General features: G+C 45.7%; 1 protein-coding gene and 1 non-coding gene across 2 annotated transcripts; both read left to right on the top strand.

The window, feature by feature from the left end:
- The first annotated feature begins 568 nt into the window (after positions 1–568).
- Positions 569–21,534, top strand: HSPA9 (heat shock protein family A (Hsp70) member 9). Its single transcript, XM_053380486.1, has 17 exons — positions 569–729; positions 2,158–2,216; positions 3,766–3,853; positions 4,038–4,219; positions 4,572–4,696; positions 5,741–5,814; positions 6,315–6,421; positions 6,969–7,131; positions 9,062–9,154; positions 9,802–10,011; positions 10,948–11,175; positions 12,299–12,403; positions 13,700–13,817; positions 14,538–14,632; positions 14,943–15,035; positions 16,554–16,694; positions 20,787–21,534. The coding sequence occupies exons 1-17, from the start codon at positions 667–669 to the stop codon at positions 20,862–20,864; spliced, it is 2,022 nt and encodes a 673-aa protein (XP_053236461.1). The 5' UTR covers positions 569–666; the 3' UTR covers positions 20,865–21,534.
- Positions 14,086–14,151, top strand: LOC128411676 (small nucleolar RNA SNORD63). The gene has a single exon (XR_008329883.1). It is a non-coding gene; the product is annotated as a small nucleolar RNA SNORD63 (small nucleolar RNA).
- Positions 21,535–22,732: the final 1,198 nt, after the last annotated feature.

The following is a 22,732-nucleotide window of genomic DNA, read 5'->3' as shown; positions in this document are numbered from 1 at the left end:
CCACCCTGTGAAGAATTTCATCACTTCCTCTGCTCTCGACCTCTCAGAGGCGAACTCTTGCAAACCGGTCCTAACTCTGCACATTTGCGTCCAGCCGCGCGCGTAGCATCGCAGCCCGTTTCGTCAGGCGCTTGCGAACTGCGCACGCGCGGCTAGAAATCCCCAGCAAACTCCTTCTTTCCCCAAACGCCTTCTTTCCCCTGCGCCTGCGAAAAAGCCGGCTTCCGGTCCCGCCTTCCCCCGTCGTGCGTCAATCAATCAATCTTTGACCTTGAGGCGTTGCGCGGCGGCTGCCGCCCCACAAGGGCCCATTCACAAAGCTGTCTTAGGCAAGTGCCTGATGCGGCACTTTCCTCGATGCGTTCCTTGAGGGATAATTAAAAGCAAAACAAAAAAACACACCTTACAATAAGAAACTGGTGCCTTTCAATGCGGTACTGGGGTACGTATGTGTGTATGTTTTCCTGACACGGGCGTTTCTCCCCCGGCGCTTTGCTTGAACGGCCGCGGGAAGGCGGAGGACCCCCTGCCTCGCACGACGCACGCGAGCGCTTGGACCACGCCCCCTCGCCTCCCTCACGTGGGCCAGAGGCTTCCAGAAAGCACCCGCAGCGGCCGCGCGCAGCTCTCTCCGCTTCTCCTCAGGCCTCCGCCGCCGCCGCCACCATGTTGACTGCCGCCCGCTTGCTGGTTCTGCGCCGCGGAGGGGCCGCCGCAGGGCCTGCTCAGGTGAGGCGCCCTGGGCGGAGAAGGAGAAGGCGCGACGGGCGAGCGAAGAGGGGAGGGCAAGGGAGCCCCCGTCGGAAAAGGAAGCGCCCCCTTCCGTGCCCTTCAGGCGGGGTAGGGGGTGGGGTTGGAGCTCGGAAACGCGGTGCCTCCAAATGGGCTAGTCCCCACGACCTTTCCGCGGCTCACGTGTGTCGCGCAGGACACGTGTGTCAAGACAGACACGTGCTTCTGACCGGCTATTTGCTGATTTTTTAAAAATTATTTTTTTTTATCGTGTGAGGGGAGGGTCAGGGGTAAAGAAAATGAGTTTTCTTTTGCCGCTGGGTTTCAGATCCTTGCCTGGCTCGAGGGCCTGAGGGGTTCAAGCATCCAGTGAGAAGAGCCCGTGTGTTAAAGCGGGTGGGGTGGGGGGCGGGGAGAATCTCCATTAAATGATTTATGTAACGCGCCGAATAATTTATGTAACGGTTCTGCATTGTTTCTTGATTATTTTAGTTAGCCTAATAAAATGTATTGCTGCAAGGCTGGATTTTGGAACTTAAAAAAAAAAAAAAGGGAATAGCCCCCTTGCTTTCTGAGCTTTCTGCCCTTTAGTTCATGGGTCGGCAAACTTTTTTTCCAGTAGGGGGCTGGTCCACTGTCCCTCACACCTTGTGGGGGGCTGGACCATATTTTGGAAAAAAATATGAACCAATTCCTATGCCCCACAAATAACCCAGAGATGCATTTGAAATAAAAGCACACATTCTACTCGTGTAAAAACATGCTGATTCCCAGACCGTCCACAGGCCGGATTTAGAAGGCGATTGGGCCAGATCCGACCCCCGGGCCTTAGTTTGCCTACCCATGCTTTAGCTAGTAGGTACAGTGATTATTTAGCACGGTAGATAAGAATCTGACAGGGTATGTTAAAAATCAAATTTTTTCAGGACGTGGGGAGCAGCAAAATTAGCCTTGTTGGATTAGAATGATTGGAACCTCCATATATCATGACCAAACTGGCTTCTGTTGAAGTAGTAATTGGTAAGGTGAGAGGTGCTTGGGAACTGAAAAGCAGTATGCTTGAGATTACATCTTAGGAAGGAATTGCCCCTGGAAAGCAAGCTTGCTCAGGGGTGTCATGAGGCTGAATTTCTGTGTGGGCTTATTTAGGAGTAAGTTCCATCTAGCTCAGTGGGACTTCTTAGGTAACATGCATAGGATCAGAATGTAAACTAGCTGTAGCAGGTAGGGCAATAAAAATTACAGAAGTCAGGATGTTTGCCAAGCTGACGCCATCATCAGGCTTTTAACTGGTGCAGTCTTCTCGTAGGAAGACAAGTTTTTGAGTTTTAAGAGCAGTAAGAGTGGTGGCAGAAGGTGGTTCATTTTCATTCACATATAGTAGCTGTTGATGAATACATCTCATTAGCTTCATTTGTTTTTTAGGTTTTCTGGAATGGCGTAAGTCAAGATATCCTCAGATCTGTAACAAGTAGGCAATATGCGTAAGTAACGTAGCTGAACAAGCTAGCATTATTTGTCTTGTTGAAATGGCAATGTGAACTGAAAGTGCAAAAGCAAACTTTTACTTCACTATTAAAAGGAGCACCACAAAGATGGCAATTCATTCCTCAGATTGTAGACATTCAAAGCTTTTGCTTTTGGAAAAGCTATAGTCATATCAAGAAGCCATGAGTAGTGTGAAGACCAAACATTTCTTGAGAGCTCTTTCTCCAAAAGTAGAGGGAAGAAAGACAATAACTAAAATGAAATGGCGGGTGACAGAACTGGAAATTTCTGGTGAGACTGGCTCATAAGTTGGTGGCACGTATGCCAAACAAGTATTAACCTTCATACTGTTTCTTTTTGGTTAAAAAAAAGGTAATTGTTGGGAAATTCAGTCTCGCTCTCAAGAAAAAATAAAAATCTGAGAATTTCAGTTTGTGTAGATAACCCGTTTTCTGAAATCTGTTAATACTGACATGAAAATTCAGCGGTTTGCTTGGGCATGGAGAAAAAACTTAAATCCTAGTGTCTTTCATAATTCTTTCTTACATATATCACCATCTACAAAACGCAGGAGGATGGATCCCAGTGCCAAGGGATTTCAAGGGGGAAATGAACAGGAAACTAATAGTGTAATTATTCCAGGGCAAGGAAAGTAGGAGATTATGCCAAAAGCTTCAGTGCAAAGGTTGGCTTTAAGAAGGGATTTATACAAAGAAAGAGAGGTGTCATCATGCAACATTTGAACATTGAGGCTCCATTTAGCTATCAGGTTAATGGCAATTGATAGACCCAATCTCTATGGTTCATCTACCTTGGTTCTAAAAGCTCTTCAGGCAGTATTGTCCCAGAGAGGTTTAAAGTCAGAATTTCTGTGTACACCTTTGAAGAGTGTATCTTCCCTCTATAATTCACAGTAGGTGCTAGCCTTGTGCTGTTAGGGTGCACGGCACTGCTGTAAGCAACCTAGGTCAATCCTGAATTTCCTCTGGCTAGTGATGAGGGAGGACAATTGCCTTTCCAGTTGTCTCTCAGCATAGTGCTATGTGAAACAGCAGTAGTGGAAAGGGTGATAGGATCTAGTGTGAAGCCCCCATTGTAAAGCTCTTCTGTTTTGGTGAGTAGTGATGGCCAAAACCAGAACTTTGCCTTTGAAAAGCTGGAATCAGTTAAAGTGTAGTTAACACCTCTACTCTTGTGTGTTTGTTAAATATGCTGAAGTGCGTGTTTGCATAGATTAGGGACAAAATAAAGTATGGCCTTGATCTTTTTGTTGTACTGCTTATAATGCAGTCACTATTCTAACTATTGGTTGGACAGCGTTCTCGGAGCTACAAACATGGGTCTGACCAAACTGCAGGAGGCAGCGGAAAACAGGAGTGCCTGGCGTGCTCTGGTCCATGGGGTCATGAAGAGTCGGACACTACTAAATGACTAAACAACAACATTCTAACTATGATACAGCTGGAGGAACAGTAGTAGACTTGCTTTTATGGTACGATGGAAGGTAGACATTTTCTTAAAATACATTTACATTTATCTTTTCAGATCAGAAGCAATCAAAGGTGCTGTCATTGGCATTGATCTCGGCACGACCAACTCTTGTGTGGCAGTAATGGAAGGGAAGCAAGCGAAAGTGAGTTAGAAATAATTGTTTATCCACTTCATTGTTTATCTTAAAATGTACACCCCATTTTTTTTAGGAACCTCCTCCACAAAGGAGCTTATAGTCTTAAATAGAAACCAACCCTTCCTGACAGTAAATAGAAAATCCCTGCTTCAACTACAGTCACTGTTGCATATTCTTTTATCTTGCATAGGTGCTGGAAAACGCAGAAGGTGCCAGGACGACCCCTTCTGTTGTAGCCTTTACAAGTGATGGTGAGAGATTGGTTGGCATGCCAGCTAAAAGACAGGCCGTCACGAATCCCCCCAATACTTTCTATGCAACAAAACGACTAATTGGGCGGCGATATGATGATTCAGAAGTGCAGAAGGATATGTAAGGAAGTTATCTTTTCTATTAACTGTGCTGCAAACCTAAACATATTTGCACTTGTGGAGCTTTGTAAGCTCCAGATGTAGTTGTGGATGATCTAAATAAAACAATTGAAAGAAAGTGGCCTTCACTGGCCAATTTTCCTGACCAAGATTGGACTTTGGACTAGAGGGTCTCTGTCATATAATAGTTTAGAGATGGTTTTATAGAAATGCAACATTTGTTCTTTTAAAGTTGTCCTTTTGCCTGCTTTGTTGCTTCATTAAAGAACAATGCCGGTGGAGTGATGGTGATTATGCATGATTGATTTGTTGACACAGGCTCTGTAACCTTTTAAAAATACTTTTACTTCCAGCAAAAACGTTCCTTTTAAAATTGTCCGTGCTTCTAATGGCGATGCCTGGGTAGAAGCTCATGGAAAGCTGTATTCCCCAAGCCAGATTGGTGCCTTCATATTGATGAAGATGAAGGAGACAGCAGGTTTGTAGTGTAAAGCATCTGAGCTGGGAGTGTGGGAAGTAGAGGGACCCAGCATCCCCACACCAACAAAGTGCCCATGACCCATGGATTATTTACCAGATTGTAGTGGGTTTCCCAGCTAAATTTCCACAGTGTACACTGGTCCAACACCAGCTCATCTTGCCCTCTTACTTTCTGTTAATTTGAAGCATTTTGCTTGACTTAAGAACTGTGGGCAGCATGGAAGGAGCTCTGTCCCTTTGGTGGTAGAGAATCCAGTCAAGACCTGGGTTCAAATGAAATAAGTTTATTAAGGATTATAATAGAAAGAGGAGAAAGGCAATGAGTATGCACAAGGGGGGGGGGAATAGTATGCATTTCCTAAACCTGTACTTGGCAGTCATGCATAGTCTTCCCCAGCCACTTTGGGTGGCTTACAGCATACAGTGGTACCTCGGGTTACAGACGCTTCAGGTTAGACTCTGCTAACACAGAAATAGTACCTCAGGTTAAGAACTTTGCTTCAGGATGAGAACAGAAATCGTGTGGCAGCAGCGGGATGCCCCGTTAGCTAAAGTGGTACCTCGGGTTAAGAACAGACCTGCAGAACGAATTTAAGTTTCTTAACCCCAGGTACCACTGTATATAAAACATAGTAAAACATCAAGCATCAAAAACTTCCTGATCAGGAAAGGGGTAACACACAGGAAAATATTCCATGTTTTATCTCTACTTAACAGAGCTACTGTAGGTGATTTGCTAGTGTGTCAGATTGTAACCAAAGGGACCTGGATTCAAATTTCATCCAAATATTAGGAGCCCAGTCAGAAGCTCTGTGTAACCTACCCTGACGGTGATTGTGAGGAGGAAATGGGACTGTTTCTTGTATGTCACCCTGAACTCATTGGAGGAAGGCCAAAATACAAATATTTTAAAAAGCAAACCCACTCCCAATCTTTCATAGAGCCTAAATCATTTCATAAGCTGGAAGCCATCCAGATTGGAATCTCTGCTTTGACATGTCTCTATATGAACCTATTTTAAATGATGCTTTTTACTTACTAGAAAATTACCTGGGGCATCCGGCAAAAAATGCTGTCATCACGGTCCCTGCTTATTTCAATGATTCTCAGAGGCAGGTAAGGTTACTGAAATCTGAATTTGCTTCATCTGTGTGGCTGTTTCCAATATCTTGTCTTCTGCTGCAGTAGTATATGTGAATACTTTTCCATATATATTTCTCCATGGATATCTTAATGCCTGAAGTCCACAATGCATGTGACTCCATTAAGAACCTAGGAAGCTGCTTTATACTGAATCAGACCCTTGGGCCATCTAGTTAAGTATTGTCTACACTGACCCTTGGGCCATCTAGTTAAGTATTGTCTACACTGACTTGGCAGCAGCTTCCAGGATTTCAGAAAAGGGGCAGTCTCAGTCCTACTAAGTGAAGCTTGGGGCTGGATATGGAACCTGCATGCAAAGGAGATGCTCTAGCCACTGAATTATAGCACTTCCCCATTATAGTTGCTTTACAAGAGTTCTCTCAGCTTTTTTTTTTTTTTTTTTTTTTGCAGAGGAAATATAGACCTTTTTTGTAATCAAGCAATGTTTTAACATGCTATTATTTTCTTCCAAGGCTACTAAAGATGCCGGGCAGATTGCGGGATTGAATGTTTTGAGGGTGATAAATGAGCCAACAGCTGCAGCACTAGCTTACGGCTTGGATAAGTCTGAAGACAAAGTGTAAGTATATGAAACCCTGCTTCCTGTCTTCTGAAAACTTGAGCTCCATTGCTTTCATGTTTCTTAGTTCAGATAAATGAATTGCCAGCTTCTGGGCGGCTTCCTCCAGTTTTTAGGCAAACAATGGGACTGAAAGACTTTGGAGCATACTTTCATATGTAGTCTTCTGTGCTCAGTATAGCAAAATATTATATTCCTGTAAGCAGAGATGCAGGGCAATCTCTGAAATTGGTGGCATTCTCTCTTCCATGCAACTACGCAGAGTACAGTGACCTTCATGCCAAGAAGGAAATAAACCCATTAATTCCTGATACGTGCCTTCATAAGCAGCTGCTTCTGTTTCAACAAGTTGCTTGTCGGATTAAAATTAAATAGACAGTGCGGCAAAAATTGGACATGCTCTGAAATCTTAAGATTTCAAGTAATTAAACGAAGCAGCTTGCAACAGTCTCACTCCTTTAACATGTTAGTCTTTGATTAAAAAGAGGAAACTGATGTCCCCCACGACTGAAGGTGCTAATGCATTTGTCCCTCCCACCTCCTTTAGTATTGCAGTCTATGACTTGGGTGGTGGCACATTCGATATTTCTGTCTTGGAAATTCAGAAGGGAGTCTTTGAGGTCAAATCCACCAATGGTGACACTTTCTTGGGCGGTGAAGATTTTGACCAGGCCTTGTTGCAGCATATTGTGAAAGACTTCAAAAGAGAGGTAAGTCGCTTCTATTTCATGGTCTGGAGATAAAGGAACCACCAGAGAGCTTTTTCAAGTGTTCATTTAACCTTAAAAAAAGGGAGACCTGCACGGATCTGACTAACTTTATTAGAAGAGCCACACTCGTTTCCAAGACAATAAAGCTGTGCACTCTCTGCTCCTTTGCCACTGGCCTTATTGAAATCCTCTTGTAGTTTGCTTTTAAACATGTCTTCACCTCTTGAACATAAGCAGGGGGGGAGGCATGTGATGTGGTGTGTGTTTAGTACATTTTAAACTCTGTGGCACCGTGGAGGGATGTGGGTGGCTCTGTGGTTTAGGGCTTGCCAATCAGTAGGTTGGCAGTTCGAATCCTTGCGACAGGGTGAGCTCCCATTGCTCAGTCCCTGCTCCTGCCAACCTAGCAGTTCGAAAGCACGTCAAAGTGCAAGTAGATAAATAGGTACCACTCCAGCGGGAAGGTAAACTGCGTTTCCATGCGCTGCTCTGGTTTGCCAGAAGTGGCTTGGTCATGCTGGCCACATGACCCGGAAGCTGTACGCCGGCTTCCTTGGCCAGTAAAGCGAGATGAGCGCTGGAACCCCAGAGTCATCCACCACTGGACATAACAGTCAGGGGTCTCTTTACCTTTACCTAACTCTCTGAAGGCCAGCACACATTTTACAGTGGTGGGCATGTTTGCTGCATTTCCCTCACAAAAAGTATGAAGCTGGGGGAGACATGCAACTAAATACTTGAAAGGGAGGGGGGCACAAGGTCTGTGCGTGCTGTAGTGCTGTGTTTGGCTATGGCTCCCTGACACATGTTGCCTGTATGGTCATGAGCTATGGATCTTCTTGCCTTATGATGGCAGCTATACTTTCCATCCTTGCACGGCTGTTTGAGGCTGGAGTGGATGTAGAAGAAAAAGCCACTCCCAGAGCACACAAGTTTCAGTGCAGTGCCTTTCTTTACGGATGCAACTAAAATTTGGTTAACTGTCAGTCTCGTTTTGTTAGTCGTGTCAGATAAAGTTTCGTGAACAGCCAGTCCAAATTCACTGAAGTAAATTGATGGTGCTATGTAGAAAAGGCATGGGTGCTCGCTGGATGTTTTAATGAGTGGATTATATAATGTTGACATTAATAGGCAATTCAGCACTGCCAGATTTAGTTAGCATCCAGTACCGTTTGGCATGCATTTTGTGGCAGTAGAAGGTTTACCTTTTCTCCCTTAAACGTAGCTTGGGCAGGACTGATGTGTACTTGAGAAGCAAAACATAACTGGGACTGGAAATGATCGCTTGGCAACAGAGGGCACTTGTGTACCAAGATGTAGCTAGTCTAGTATTAGTAGCTGGAGTGAAGAAAAGACACATTAATTCTAATGTTAATTAAAAAGAATGAAAGAAAGAGAATTCCCAGCTTCGCTATTTAAAGATCCATTAACACAATGAAAATTAGTAAATTGGTTCGTCAGGTAAATCTCTGATGTGTTACATCACGTATACTGCAAAGCCTTTTAAGTTGTTGGTAGTACAGCCATACCTTGGATCCCGAATGCCTTGTTACTCAAACGTTTTGGCTCCCAAATGCTGCAAACCTGGAAGTGAGTTTTCTGGTTTGCAAATGTTCTTAGGAACCCCAACGTCCAACGGTGCTTCTGCTTGGCTGCAGGAGCTTCCTGCAGCCAATCAGAAGCTGTGCTTTGGTTTCCAGACGTTTTGGAAGTCCAGTGGGCTTCTGGAATGTATTCTGTTCAACTTCCAAGGTACGACTGTACTGTGCTGTTTATGTGGTAACATGTGCAATTAGTACATTCAGTGCTGTAATCACATGTGATTTTGAAGAACCACTTCAAATATTGAACATGTAAGAGAATGTGGGTTTTGTAATGCTGTGCTATGTCACAATAAAATACTATGAACATGTTGTTTGTCCTTTTCCAGACAGGTGTTGATCTAACTAAAGATAACATGGCTCTACAGAGGGTGAGGGAAGCTGCAGAAAAAGCAAAGTGTGAACTCTCTTCTTCAGTCCAGGTGAGTAAATGATTTCACTCCATCAAAAGCACTACCAAGGGGTGGGGAGTGTTTCCCAGTAGTGGAAGTATTGCAGTCCTGGATAAATGTGATAATAATCTAATGGAAGTGTTGCTTTGGGGGAAATTCCTAGAGCCTAGCCAGATGCGTAAACTACTAATCATGTACAATACAACGACTGGAGAAGCCCCGAATGTTGGTGACTGGTGGGTTTGCCTTTTTCAGTGCTCTGAGGGAATTAGTTATTAGTGAGAAAAAATAAATAGCTTTTCTTTCTGGCCAGAGTAATAGAGAAGTGCCATATCCTATAACTGTAGCTCATGTAGTGAGCTGTAGCTTGTTCTAGTGATCTTAACTGTGTGACAAGTACAATTTTTATTCAAGCTTTGCAGTCAAGCATTGCGTTTTGGCCAGAGATATTTTATAACAACAAAGGAGGATTTGTTTTAACTAAACAATTACTGTACATTTTGAGTTGGGGTGTGTTAAAAATTTGGTTTGAAAGAAGTCCTGGATTCTTCGTCTGGACGGAATAAATACGAACAACGATTTGGTTACCTTTACAGACTTGAGGGAAGAGTCGGATCAGAAAGGGTACTGTTTGTTTTTTATTTATTTCTGATGGCTGATCATTTTTTGCATTGCAGACAGACATTAACTTGCCATATCTTACAATGGATGCTTCAGGACCAAAGCATTTGAATATGAAGCTGACTCGTTCTCAGTTTGAGGGGATTGTGGCCGATCTGATCAGAAGGACAATAGCACCTTGCCAGAAAGCCATGCAGGACGCTGAAGTCAGCAAGAGCGACATTGGTGAAGTTATATTAGTTGGTGGCATGACCAGGATGCCTAAGGTATAATAGATTTCCTGTGACTTAATATCCTTGGACCCCTGTATCATCAGTTGTGCCCTTTGGACCTTGCTTAACTCTTAAGACAGCAAAAGTGACTGGAGTGAGTAGCAACTCAGCAGATGGTGTTGCCATGAAATTAACATTACCTTTCTGCTGCATATGCCACTCGTGACTTTGCCTGTTAAAGTTTAACTGTGGCTAAAACCTTGGTAGCTTGAATTTAAAGTCTGTTTTGCAGGGGGAGTTGCTTGTATTTTTGTTTTTCGAGGTCTTTGCTTTTGGGTTTCCTTCCCAGCTCACCAGCGTATCTCTCTTAAGTTATAAATGAGGCAATGTGTGCATGATGGTTGAAGGCTCCGAAAAGCCCTCACTTAGCACTGAGGCACTGAAGGGTCAGGAGAAGAACAGTGTCCTCTGTCTTTCAAGCCTCTGTCCTCCTGTTTTCAGATTATTCTGTTGGTTTGCTGCTGTGCCTTTTGTTTGTGGACAAAAGCCTGACTACTGTAATTCGCTCTACCCGGGGCTGCCCTTGAAGCTGTCCCAGAAACTGCAGCGGGTGCAGAATGCGCTCTAAAAGCTTGCGGATAGCTTCCTGAAGCCTGGAGAGCGAGAGGCGTCGGTGCGCACCAACCCCTCTCGCTCTCCAGGCTTCGGCGAAAGCCTGCATTCGCTCCATAGGACACACACACATTTCCCCTTCATTTTGGGAGGGGAAAAGGTGCGTCCTATAGAGCGAAAAATACGGTAAATCTCAAAGCTTTTTTTTTTTTTGTTATTCAGAGTGGGCTGCATGTTGTTACTAGAATTAGAGGGAAACTGAGAATCTGTCTATTGTAGAGTAACCTGCAGATCCAGTGGGATTTTTTGCCATTTATAAACCCCTCGCCCCCCCCCCAAAAGACTTAACAGGCATGCATGTCTTATGTATCCATTCAGGTACAGCAGACTGTCCAGGACTTGTTTGGCCGTGCTCCTAGCAAAGCAGTTAATCCGGATGAAGCTGTTGCTATTGGTGCTGCCATCCAGGGAGGCGTGCTGGCTGGTGATGTCACTGATGTGCTGCTGCTGGATGTGACTCCTCTTTCCCTTGGTATTGAGACGCTAGGAGGAGTTTTCACTAAGCTCATCAACAGGAACACGACTATTCCAACCAAGAAGAGCCAGGTAGGAGAGAGTGTATGGGAGACAGTGTTCTGCGTATTGCTTTATGTGAAATGGTACTGTGTGTTCTTTGTACCCGTCTATGGTTTATGCTCTGTCCCTGCCCCTAAAGCATTCCTTCCTATTCCTCTTGGTTTGTTGCGAGGTCAACATTCTCTTGCTGTTTGTGCTCAAAGGTTTAGACGGTATAGAAAAAAACTGAAGATTGTCGTAATTTGCAGGCCGTGCAGGACTAAGCTGTCCTTCCACTATGGCAATGGCTATGATTTTTAAGGATGTAACTGTTGTATGTTGCCCAGTTACGTAAGAATCATAGAATTGTAGAGTTGGTAGGGACCATCTAGCCCAACCCCCTGAAATGCAGGAACATTTTGCCCAGTGTGGGACTCGAACCCACAACCATGAGATTAAAGAGTCTCCTGCTCTACCAACTGAGCTATCCCAGAGAACCTAACAATAGCTATGCAGACAGGTTTCTGGGAAAGGTAGGGAGAGTAGGAGATTCATTGTGATCACTGCTTTGTCTTACAACTCTTAAGGCATAAGATACTTTCCCCCAGCACTTCATACATTTGCTAGTACATATTATACTTTCCAGTAGCTAATAAGTTAGAGGCTGTGATAGTTGTAGTACTATCGGCCCAGTATACCTGAAGGAGCATCTCCACCCCCATCATTCTGCCCAGACACTGAGGTCCAGTGCCGAGGGCCTTCTGGCGGTTCCCTCACTGTGAGAAGCAAAGCTACAGGGAACCAGGCAGAGGGCCTTCTCTGTAGTGGCGCCCGCCCTGTGGAACGCCCTCCCATCAGATGTCAAAGAGATAAACAACTACCTGACATTTAGAAAACATCTGAAGGCAGCCCTGTTCAGGGAAGTTTTCAATGTGTGACATTTTGATGTATTTTTAATCTTTTGTTGGAAGCCGCCCAGAGTGGCTGGGAAAACCCATCCAGATGGGCAGGGTGCAAATAATAAATTATTGTTGTTGTTATTTGGAAGAAATTACATTGTCTCTTATTGGTTTGGCTACCTTCTATTCTTTTGGCTTTCCCTTCATCTGCTATTGTTAATTACACAACACTGCTGTGTAACCCTGCTGATATCAACTGTGTTTCATTTTGACAGGTGTTCTCTACAGCTGCTGATGGACAGACTCAGGTGGAGATCAAAGTGCATCAGGGCGAGAGAGAAATGGCCGGTGACAATAAGCTGCTTGGCCAATTTACTTTGGTAAGTTTGTTTTCATCTGCCGTAATGGTATGAAAATTATAGGAAGTACAGTGATACCTTGGGTTGAATATGCTTCATGTTGAGCGCGTTCGAGTTGCGCTCCGCAGCAACCCGTAAGTAACAGAGTGCGTTACGTCCGGGTTTTGCCACATGCGCAGGCGCTCAAAATGCCGGCATGCGCAGAAGCGGCGAAAAGCGATGCTCGCATGCGCAGACGTGCCATCACTAGTTATGTTTGCTTCTGGATGTGAGCAGGGCTCCGGAACTGATCCCATTCGCATCCTGAGGTACCACTGTAGTTTCATTCTGCCCACTAGGGTTGAAAGATATTGCTGCACAGAAACAAAAAAACCCCAGAACATGTTAGAAGAGATCATTATTTTTTCAGTCTAGCTATTATTAGCTCCTCCTTTTAACAATACTTGGAAAAAATGAACTGTAGTGTTAATTTTGCCATTGTCGTGTGCAGATTATATGTACAGGACTTGCTGTACTAAGTCATAGCCAGGGTAGACCCATTGAAATAAGTGTGTCTACTTGGAGTTTGATTGACACTGGGTATTTCCCTACATTTCTGTGAATGGGTGTAAGTGTGTAGTCATAGCATAGAAAAGTAGCATAAGAACACAGGGAGCTGTGTTTGTTCATCTAGCTAAGTACTGTTTACACTGGCTGCAACTCTCTTAGACATCTTTCCACCCTGCGTACAGATGCCAGAAATTGAACCTTGAACTTTTTGCATGCAAAGCATGTGCTCATTGAGTGAAAATCCTTCAAATAAGCATTAACCTGCAAGTGGGTTTTCAGCAAAACCAGATTCCTTCATCTACCCCACCTGCAATAAAACATTTTTCCCGTACTAGTCTCTACAGCCACAGCAGGCGCTGTAACGCTCCAGCATTTTTACTTTACTACCAAAGCTGCACTCTTGCATTGTCTTCCATGGCAGATGGATGCCACCTACAAGGAGTTGTGGAAATCATCATCCAGCTGGGTTGCCCCAGCTCCCAACAAAATATTAAAAACACAATAAAACATCAACCATTAAAAACTTCCCTGAACATGCCTTCAGATATCTTCTAAAAGTCGGGGGGGGGGAGTTCGACATCTGATCAGGGATCAATATTAGATTGTACAGTACTACTTCAGTGTTAGATTGCTTCACTGAATAGCAAGTAGAATCAGCAATTGATCTCAAATACTTACTATTTATTGCATAATTAATAAGGAGGCGCAAAGCTTATTAGTAATTGTATCTATCCTCTTGGTTATCAACAATGCACCTTGTGCTTTTAGGTTGGGATTCCGCCAGCTCCGCGGGGAGTCCCCCAGATTGAGGTCACTTTTGACATTGATGCCAATGGAATTGTTCATGTTTCTGCAAAAGATAAAGGCACAGGACGGGAGCAACAGAGTGAGTGTGCTAGATAGTTGCTTCTTTGGAGGGGAGGGGGAATGTGAACAGATGGAATTGTTAGGGCAGTCAGGCACAGTAAAGGACTATCGTGAAAGCGTGGGAAGGAAGGAAAAATAGAATAAAGGAGACACTAGTGTGCAACTTCCGTCAAGCTATAAAACGTGGTCATTGTTTAGTTTGCAGTTCCCACCTGAGCTTAATTTATTTTCTGGAAACTTTTGATAAGATCTCTGAGCTTTGCTCATGGCCAGAACCAATCAAGTGTGTGCAGTGATGCTATTATCAACACATCATTCTGAAAACACGTGTGGAAGATTTCTAACTGAGCACAACACAACTGAGAAGCTTGTCTCTCCTGGCTTTGAGATCTGTTACATAAGCACTCTTGTTTTAAAATGACAATACTGTATAGGCCTGAAACCAGTGTGCTGGTCTCACAAGTACTACATCAGATAGTAGAAAATGTCAAATAATATAGGAGGCCTATAGCTCTTTAAAAAATAAGAACTAATTGAAGATACCAATTGCAGAAAGTCAGTTTTGGCAATTTTTATACAAATGTGGGGTGTAAATGCTAGACATCATAATGTTACAGTGAGGGTCAGGCAGACATAATTTTTGTGGTCTACGGGATTGGTTTTGTATCCCTACTAGGCATGTGTTGCTTTGGTTTCAGATAGCATTCTATAAACAAAATACCGTTTCATATTTCTGTAGTTGTGATCCAGTCTTCTGGTGGTCTTAGCAAAGACGATATTGAGAATATGGTAAAGAATGCAGAAAAATATGCAGAAGAAGACAGGCGAAGAAAGGTAAGTTTGCAGTGATGACTTTAGACTGAAATATTGATTCCCAATGCAGTTATGTCTTTGGAGAACTTTTGAGCAGACGTCTAGGTCCTCAAACTAAAATAGATGCTACACTCGCTTTTCAAAATCCTTGAGTTGATAGAATTGGAGCATTTTTTGCTTACAGAGCAATGAATGAATGAGCATCCGAAGAGTTATAGTTGGGTGAAATATATTTAGATGCCTAATTCTGTGTCGGCTTCATGATCCTCATTGATATGTGAGTGTTAGGGGCACAAATGGGGTATTTCACCAAAGTTGTTGTTTTATTCAGGAACGTGTTGAAGCTGTCAACATGGCAGAAGGAATAATCCATGATACAGAATCCAAAATGGAAGAGTTCAAAGATCAGCTACCTGCTGATGAGGTAGGTGTTCTGCCTTGTGCTAAACGAATTGTTTTCCTTTGTCTCAGTCTAAAATTAATTGTGTATGGATTTGACACACTGCCTGGGCATGTTCTGAATTTGCTTCCTCTTTTTGTCAGAATGTGCAAAACTAATGCTCTCTAAATTGTATAATCCTTCATACAGCAATTTCCTGGCTGTGCTAATTTATCACCGGAGAAACTAAGCAGCCTACGATAATGAGAAAAGGCTTTTAAAACAATTCATGATCTTTAATTTTAATTCCAGAAAGCCTTTGGCAGAGATAATAAATGCAGACTTCTCCCAAGAAATTAAAAAGAGAAAATCTTGTAAGCTTTGTTATATTGGGGTAGTATCTCCTATGTGAGAAAGGTTGCTGGAAAAGCCATGAAGGGGCCAAGTCAACTTGGGGGAAGGAACTATTCTGAGAATCAAATGCTGTTCTGTTCTCTTAATAACTAGTGATGGTGCTAAATTCATGATCCATCCATTAGAGTAACAAAATTTGGTGATTTTGTGTGGCTGCTCTTGTGCAAAGCAAACATTACAGTCTGATTTCTTCTCCCACCTACTGATTTTTCTGCTGCTTTGCCAGTGAAGGTGAGGCAGCTATGCAGTGATGTTCATGGTTTACGCTATAATCATGCGTGACAACATTTCAGGTTGTCGGGAGCAAATTGGCAATTCAGGGAAAGTAGGTCAACTCAGGAGCCAGGTATAGTGAGCGTAGCAACTTGGCCTGATAGATCTTGCCCCAATGAGGCGGTTGTGAGGACTTAATGTTCCCCACCTTTCCCAAAGCTGCTGTCTCTCCCAAGTCCTTCCCAAGCAATCTGAGACTACGCCAATGTGCCTGTCTCTGCTCCGCCCTCTTCATTCTACTTCTGGTTCTAGGAGACCAGTGGGGAGGGAAGCTGGTCACAACAGCAGCATCTACCCCAGGCTTCTTCAACCTCGGCCCTCCAGATGTTTTGAGACCACAATTCCCAACAACCCTGACCGCTGGTCCTACTAGCTAGGGATCATGGGAGTTGTAGGCCGAAAACATCTGGAAGGCCAAGGTTGAGGAAGCCTGATCTACACGGTTTCACTATTTTGTGAATTTCAGTACATTTTACCTTTTCACTGTGCCCGCAAGCCATGAACTCACTGGAATAAACAACTGATTTTTAAATATGATATAGAACTGACCTTGATGCTTATGGCAGTCTATGCATGTCTGAGACCTCGTGTAGTGGTTAGAGTGTTGGGCTAGGACCTGGGACCAGGGTTCAAAACCCCACTTGGCCATGAAGCTCACTGGGTGACCCTGGGCCACCAGTCAGTGTCGCTTAGCCTAACCTACTTCACAGGGTCGTTGTGAGGACCAGTGGGGGAGAACCATGTATGCGACCTTGAACTCCTTGTAGAAAAAGTAGGATAGAAATCAAACAAATAGACTTTAAACTTCAGTCACCTGCAGCTTTGATAAATGGCGAAAGGGTTATGGACATGTGTTTCTCTGCAATTGCTTTACAGTGCAACAAACTGAGAGAAGAAATTGCGAAAATGCGAGAACTGCTAGCTCGTAAAGATAGCGAAACGGGTGAGAACATCAGGCAGGCAGCGTCCACCTTACAGCAAGCATCCCTGAAACTCTTTGAAATGGCCTATAAAAAGGTAGGAGGGCTGTGGGGGGGGGGAAGGGGGCTCGGTTAATTCCATTGTACACAAGTTGTACATTGACAATAAAGGTATTTATTATTATTATTATTATTATTATTATTATTATTAGGGTGGGCAAGGGCAGCTGGTTTGGAATTTCCAGTTGTATGTGTGCTCCTGGTCTTAGCAAGCAAAAGACCAGCTGGGTAAAGGAAAAGTACCGTATTTTTCGTCCTATAGGGCGCACCGGCCCATAGGACGCACCTCGTTTTTTTGGGGGGGGGGAATGAATAAAAAAAAATTATTCCTCCCCCAGCCGCGGCTGCCGCCTCAAGCCTTGCGCACACCTGCCCTAAGCACAGGGCACCCTCCGGAGGGCTCTGCATGCTTCGGGCTGCAGGCTGCCGCCCCAAGTCTTGCGCGCTCGGCGGGACCTCCCACCAGGCGTGCAAGGCTTGCACACACTCGCCCGAAGCACGGGGAGCCCTCCAGAGGGCTCTCCGTGCTTCGGGCGACAGGCTGCCGCCCCAAGCCTCACGCGCTCGGAGGGACCTCCCGCCGGGCGCGCAAGGCTTGCGGACACTCGCCGGGGCTGCAGGCTGCTGCCCGCAAGCCTTGTGAGCCCGTGGGAACTCCCGCCGGGCTTGCAAGGCTTGCGGATAGCTTCCTGAAGCCTGGAGAGCGAGAGGGGTCGGTGCGCACCGATGCCTCTCGCTCTCCAGGCTTCAGCGAAAGCCTGCATTCGCCCCATAGGACGCACACACATTTCCCCTTCATTTTTGGAGGGGGAAAAGTGCGTCCTATGGGGCGAAAAATACGGTAAGCCAGGGATGTCAAACTCAAAATCATCGGGGGCCGCACCAGCAGTTTGGTCACCCTCAAAGGGCCGGTTGTATCTGTAGGACTATGTGTCCGCTCTTTATTATCATAAATTATTGTCACTGCATTTAATTATTACTGTTTTTTGTAATAATGTAAGTAATAACTAGCTCTGAAAGCAGAAACATAGTCAGAATAATGGCAAGTAGATATTCAAATGTACAATTATTGTACAATTTATTGAAAAATGATTTTTGGTAACAGACAGTATTTTTTTAAAAAAACATACAAATATTGCCAAACACTTTTTATTACACATATGGCAAACACAAGGCATTAACTTTTTTTTAACTTTTTTGGAGCAAGCTTGTATTCTTCCATTAGGGAAGGTAGGACTCGAACCAGTGGATTCACGTTACAATAAAGATTTTGACTAAACATGGGAAAGAACTTTCTGCTGGTAAGGGCTGTTCAACAGGGGAATGGTCTCCCTCGGGAGGTTTTTCCCTTCTTGGAGGTTTTTAAGCAGAGGTGGGATGTCTGTCTGCCATGGATGCTATGGCTGAGATTCCTGCACTGCAGGGGTTGTACAGTACTGGATAGCCCTGGGGATCCCTTCCAACTCTACGATTCTATTAGGATCCCTTTTATAAAAGAGAGAACTTTAATGGCACGGCCATTATTTATTTCGGCTTCTCCCAACGGGGCCACGAAGGATCAGAAAAGCTGAAGAAGAGACCCTTCCTCAGAGGAGGTGGGAGACCACCGGACCCACCGAGGAGGGGAATCCTTTCCCTCCAGAGCTTCGCCTTTTGCCCCGGCCAAGTTGCGCCGAGGACGCCTTGCGGGCTCTGCGTGGCTTCAGGCGGAGCCCAGGAGCCGCTTCCCGGCCTGGAGGGCAGGCTGCGTGCGGGACCCCGCCGCTCTCGGGGCGCGACCCAGACCCGGCTGCCTTCCGCGGCCAGCAGAGGTAGGCCGCCGGCTTCTAACCCGGCGGAACTGGGGCGTCCCGGGCGCCGCACTCCCCGCTCCTCCCGCCCCGCCCCCTTCTCCCGGGTGTCCCCTCCCTCCTTTGTTCTCCAGAGCCCCGTCTCCCCCTCTCCCCCAGCTCACCTATTGGCTCACGCAGCCGCCACTCGGGTGGGGGCCCGCTTTGGCCCCGCTCCCCGGCCGCCGAGAGAGAGCGGGAGCGTGCGGGGCTGGGCTGGGCGGCCAGGCGTCTCCTTCCCTGCGCTGCTTCGGCCGCGTCTGCAGCCGCCGCGGGACCAGGCGGGAGGCCAGTCATGCCCAGACGCTGCCAGCCGCTCGGAAGGAGCCGTCGCTCCGCCGGGCAGCGCCTGCCTGCACGCCCCTCGCTCCCTGCACCGAGGATGGCGGGGGCGCCGGGCGGAAGGCGGCGCCGGGGCTGCTGGGCAAGCGGCAGATGCTGATGCACTTTGGGGAATTCCTGTCACAGGGAGCAAGGCAGAAGCGGAGGATGACGGGGCATGTTCCCCGGGGGAGCGGAGCCACGGCTGCCTGGCCAGTTTCGTCCCACGATCCTGGAAATGCTACACGGGCCACATGACAAGGTCTGGCAGGCCGGATTCGGCCCGCGGGCCTTGTGTTTGACACCCGTGCGGTAAGCAAAGTCACTCGGTCAAACCATGAGAGAGATTGCTGGACACTGCCAGTACTAGCTGATCATAGCTGACCTTAGGAATGAGAGGTGATCGGAAGAAAAAAATGTAGCACAAGTTTTGAATGCTTGCATCTTGAGATCTGGTGATTAAGGGAGAAGATTGCAGGCTCCTCAGCTCAGCTGATTGGATGATAGAGATGTCAAATTTCCATAATTTATTTGAGCACTTGGCAAAAGTAAATATATATATTTTTTGCCAGTCGACACTCTTCCTTGTGGCTCAGCTTGCCAGCAAGAAAAGCTTTGAAAAGCTGGTACGAAATCATGTCATTGCCTGCCTACCAGAGGGACTGGACACATTCCAATTTGCTTATAAAACGAAAAGATCGACAGAGGACGCTGTGGCGATTGCCCTCCATGCCGTCCTTGCACATTTGGAGCAGCGGGGGGGTTATGCCAGACTGCTTTTTTTAGATTTCAGCTCGGCATTTAATACCATTCTACCACAGCGTCTGATGTCTAAACTGGAAGATCTGGGGCTTCCGTTATCACTTTGTGGGTGGATATTGGACTTTTTGTCAGACCGCTCCCAGAGGGTTCGGTTGGGCCCTTATACCTCTAAAATGCTTAAGACTAACATAGGAACACCACAGGGATGCGTACTCAGTCCGCTCCTTTATATTCTCTACACGTACGATTGTGTCGCTGCTCACCCTAGTAATAGGGTTGTCAAATTTGCAGATGACACAACCGTGATTGGGCTCATCCCTGAAAGGGAGGGTGAAACGGATTATAGAGATGAGGTGGAGCGGCTGACAGAGTGGTGCAGAGCTAACAACTTGCTCATAAATACAAGGAAGACAAAGGAGCTTGTGGTGGACTTCAGGAGACAGAAGAGCAATATCCAGCCACTTTTGATTGATGGGGTCTGTGTGGAGAGGGTAACAACGTTCAGATTTTTGGGCATTGAATTACAAGAGGATCTGACCTGGAGTGTCAACACAAGGGGGCTTGTGAAGAAGGCGCAGCAGAGACTGTACTTTTTGAGAATTCTAAGGAAAAACCATCTTCCGCAGAAACTGCTGCTTGCCTTCTATCACTGTGCCATTGAGAGCGTGCTCACTTATGGCTTATGTGTGTGGTACGGAAGCTGTACTACCCAGGACAGGATGGGGTTGTGCAGAGTTGTTAAGGCAGCAGAGAGCATTGTTGGCTGCCCACTCTCCACCTTAGAGCAGATTTATGCCACAAGGTGCCATAGGAAGGCACTGGACATAGTAAAAGATCCATCGCATCCTGGTCACTGTCTCTTCGAGCTCCTGCCGTCGGGATGGAGATACAGGACGATGAAGACAAGAACGAGCCGTCTTAAGCACAGCTTCTTCTCCAGAGCGATCTCAGCCCTGAATGGGAAGCCTGGACTTTGAAAGTCATCTAATCTTCCTTGCTGTACTATACTGTATTGTTTTAATTAGTGTTTTTATGGAGCAGTCGAGTAATTTCGTTGTCCCTGAGAGGGGGCAATGACAATAAAGATGATATTATTATTATTATTATTATTATTATTATTATTATTATTATTAAAGAAATAAGGGGGAGCCCTGTTCTTACATCCTCCTGTTAGCTGGTGCCCTGCTGAGCTAACACTGCTTTTCCCCCCTCTTCAGATGGCATCCGAGCGGGAGAGTTCTGAGAGTTCGGGAAGCTCTTCAAGCTCTGGGGATCAGAAGGAAGAAAAGCAATAATTCCTCTGTCTCGCATGGACTGGAGCAGGAAGAGGACAATGTTCCGAAGCTTGGGAGCCAATGGACCTTCCTGAGCAGCTGTGGGCAGATTTATGTCTTACTGTGTTTTTGCAGTATACTATACATAATTTCCTGAATGTAAAAATTTAGTGATGGCGTCCTACTAGTGAAATTATCACCCGATCAAAAATTTATTTCGGAACAGCTCCTCGGGGGTCAGTGACATTTTCAAGTGCATCCTGGGGATTCATGGAGCTCTTATTGAATGGGGGGGAGTAAGCACAGCAGTGATTTCTGAAGGTTTAGAAACCATGTCTCGCAGCTTGAGGGTGGCAGGATGAGGCCCATGGGGTGCCTGAACTGTGTATATTCCACCCTTAATTATGGATCCTCCTTTTGGGAACAGATTTCTGCTTTAGCGTGAAGGGATTTCAATAGGGCCTGGGTTAAGCAGTGACAGGGCTTGCCTACTTTGGCAGAGAAGACACAGAACTGCACCTTAGCGTAGTATCCTTGTCTGAAAGGAAATGGGTTGTTTTTAATGTAGCTGTTACTATATAAATAAGGCTACTCTGAAGTTCCATGCACTGCTTGTCTAGGCTTTCTGCTCTGCCCAGTGTCTTGCAGAAAAACAGCTTCCCTATTAATAAAAATGTTCTTATTTGATCAATCCTGTGTGTTTTTAAACATCGCAGCTGTCTTCTGTTTCAAACACCCCCCCCCCCAGCCTGGTATTGTTCCCTGCTACTACAGGTATACCAGGACGCGGCTGGCGCTGTGGGTAAAACCTCAGTGCCTAGGACTTGCTGATCGTAAGGTCGGCGGTTTGAATCCCCGCGGCGGGGTGAGCTCTTGTTGTTCGGTCCCTGCTCCTGCCAACCTAGCAGTTCGAAAGCACGTCAAAGTGCGAGTAGATAAATAGGGACCGCTTTATAGCGGGAAGGTAAACGGCGTTTCCGTGTGCTGCGCTGGTGCTGGCTCGCCAGATGCAGCTTCGTCACGCTGGCCATGTGACCCGGAAGTGTCTTCGGACAGCGTCGGCTCCGGCCTCTTGGGCGAGATGAGCGCACAACCCTAGAGTCGGTCACGACCGGCCCTGACGGGCAGGGGCACCTTTACCTTTTTACTACAGATATAAGATGTCAGATGTACTAGAGATTTTAAACAGGTGTTTTGAAATATCCCTTCACAGGAGTAAAGCTCACAAATGTACCTTTTTTCTTCCCTTTTGAGTGCATCACTTAATACAGGTTTGCTCCTGAGGAATCCAGAAGCCATTCTCCAGTATTAGTGTACACTGGCATTTCATAGAATTGAGTGTGCTGTGGGCATCTGACCCTACATACAATTCCAAGTAATGTATTCAGTGGGCCAAATAAAACAATGATTAAAGAGTTGTTAAAGTATTGACCGTAAGAGAAGTTTCATAGCTCACCTTCAGGTTTGAAGCAACTTCCCACACTGCAATGCACACTTAAGCCGTCGCCAACTACTGTATTTTTCTGTGTATAAGGCAATTTTTTGGCTTCATTTTTAGTTGGAAATTGGGGGTCATCTTATATTCAATGCACAGGTGTTAAAGAAAACACAAGCAAATTATCTTCCCTCGGCTGCCGCGAAGAAGCTGCTGGAACTGCCCATCTCCCACAAAAAGCTTAGTAACTCTTGGTGATCTGATCTCCGCGCAAAAAGCTCAATATACTTGGTGTGGAGGAGGTGGAGACCAAAGGGGTCGGTCTGTCACTCACTTGCTCGGGGTGGCCAGGAAAGAGGAGCTGAGGCGGGCGAGAAAGATGCCCTCACCTTAGCAGTGCGGCAGCAGGAGGTAACACTATGATCAGGGGTTAGCAGACTTTTTCAGCAGAGGG

The sequence above is a fragment of the Podarcis raffonei genome, chromosome 3 (assembly GCF_027172205.1).
Source record: "Podarcis raffonei isolate rPodRaf1 chromosome 3, rPodRaf1.pri, whole genome shotgun sequence".
NCBI lineage: Eukaryota > Metazoa > Chordata > Lepidosauria > Squamata > Lacertidae > Podarcis > Podarcis raffonei.
The sequence above is the reverse complement of the archived record's forward strand: the minus strand, read 5'-3'. Positions and strand labels throughout refer to the sequence as shown.

Excerpts from the sequence above, each read along its gene's own strand:
- HSPA9 (XM_053380486.1), top strand. The coding sequence starts at position 667 with ATGTTGACTGCCGCCCGCTTGCTGGTTCTGCGCCGCGGAGGGGCCGCC. Across the intron at positions 4,697-5,740 it reads GAAGATGAAGGAGACAGCAG|AAAATTACCTGGGGCATCCG; the intron begins GTTTGTAGTGTA and ends TTTACTTACTAG. Across the intron at positions 6,422-6,968 it reads GATAAGTCTGAAGACAAAGT|TATTGCAGTCTATGACTTGG; the intron begins GTAAGTATATGA and ends CACCTCCTTTAG.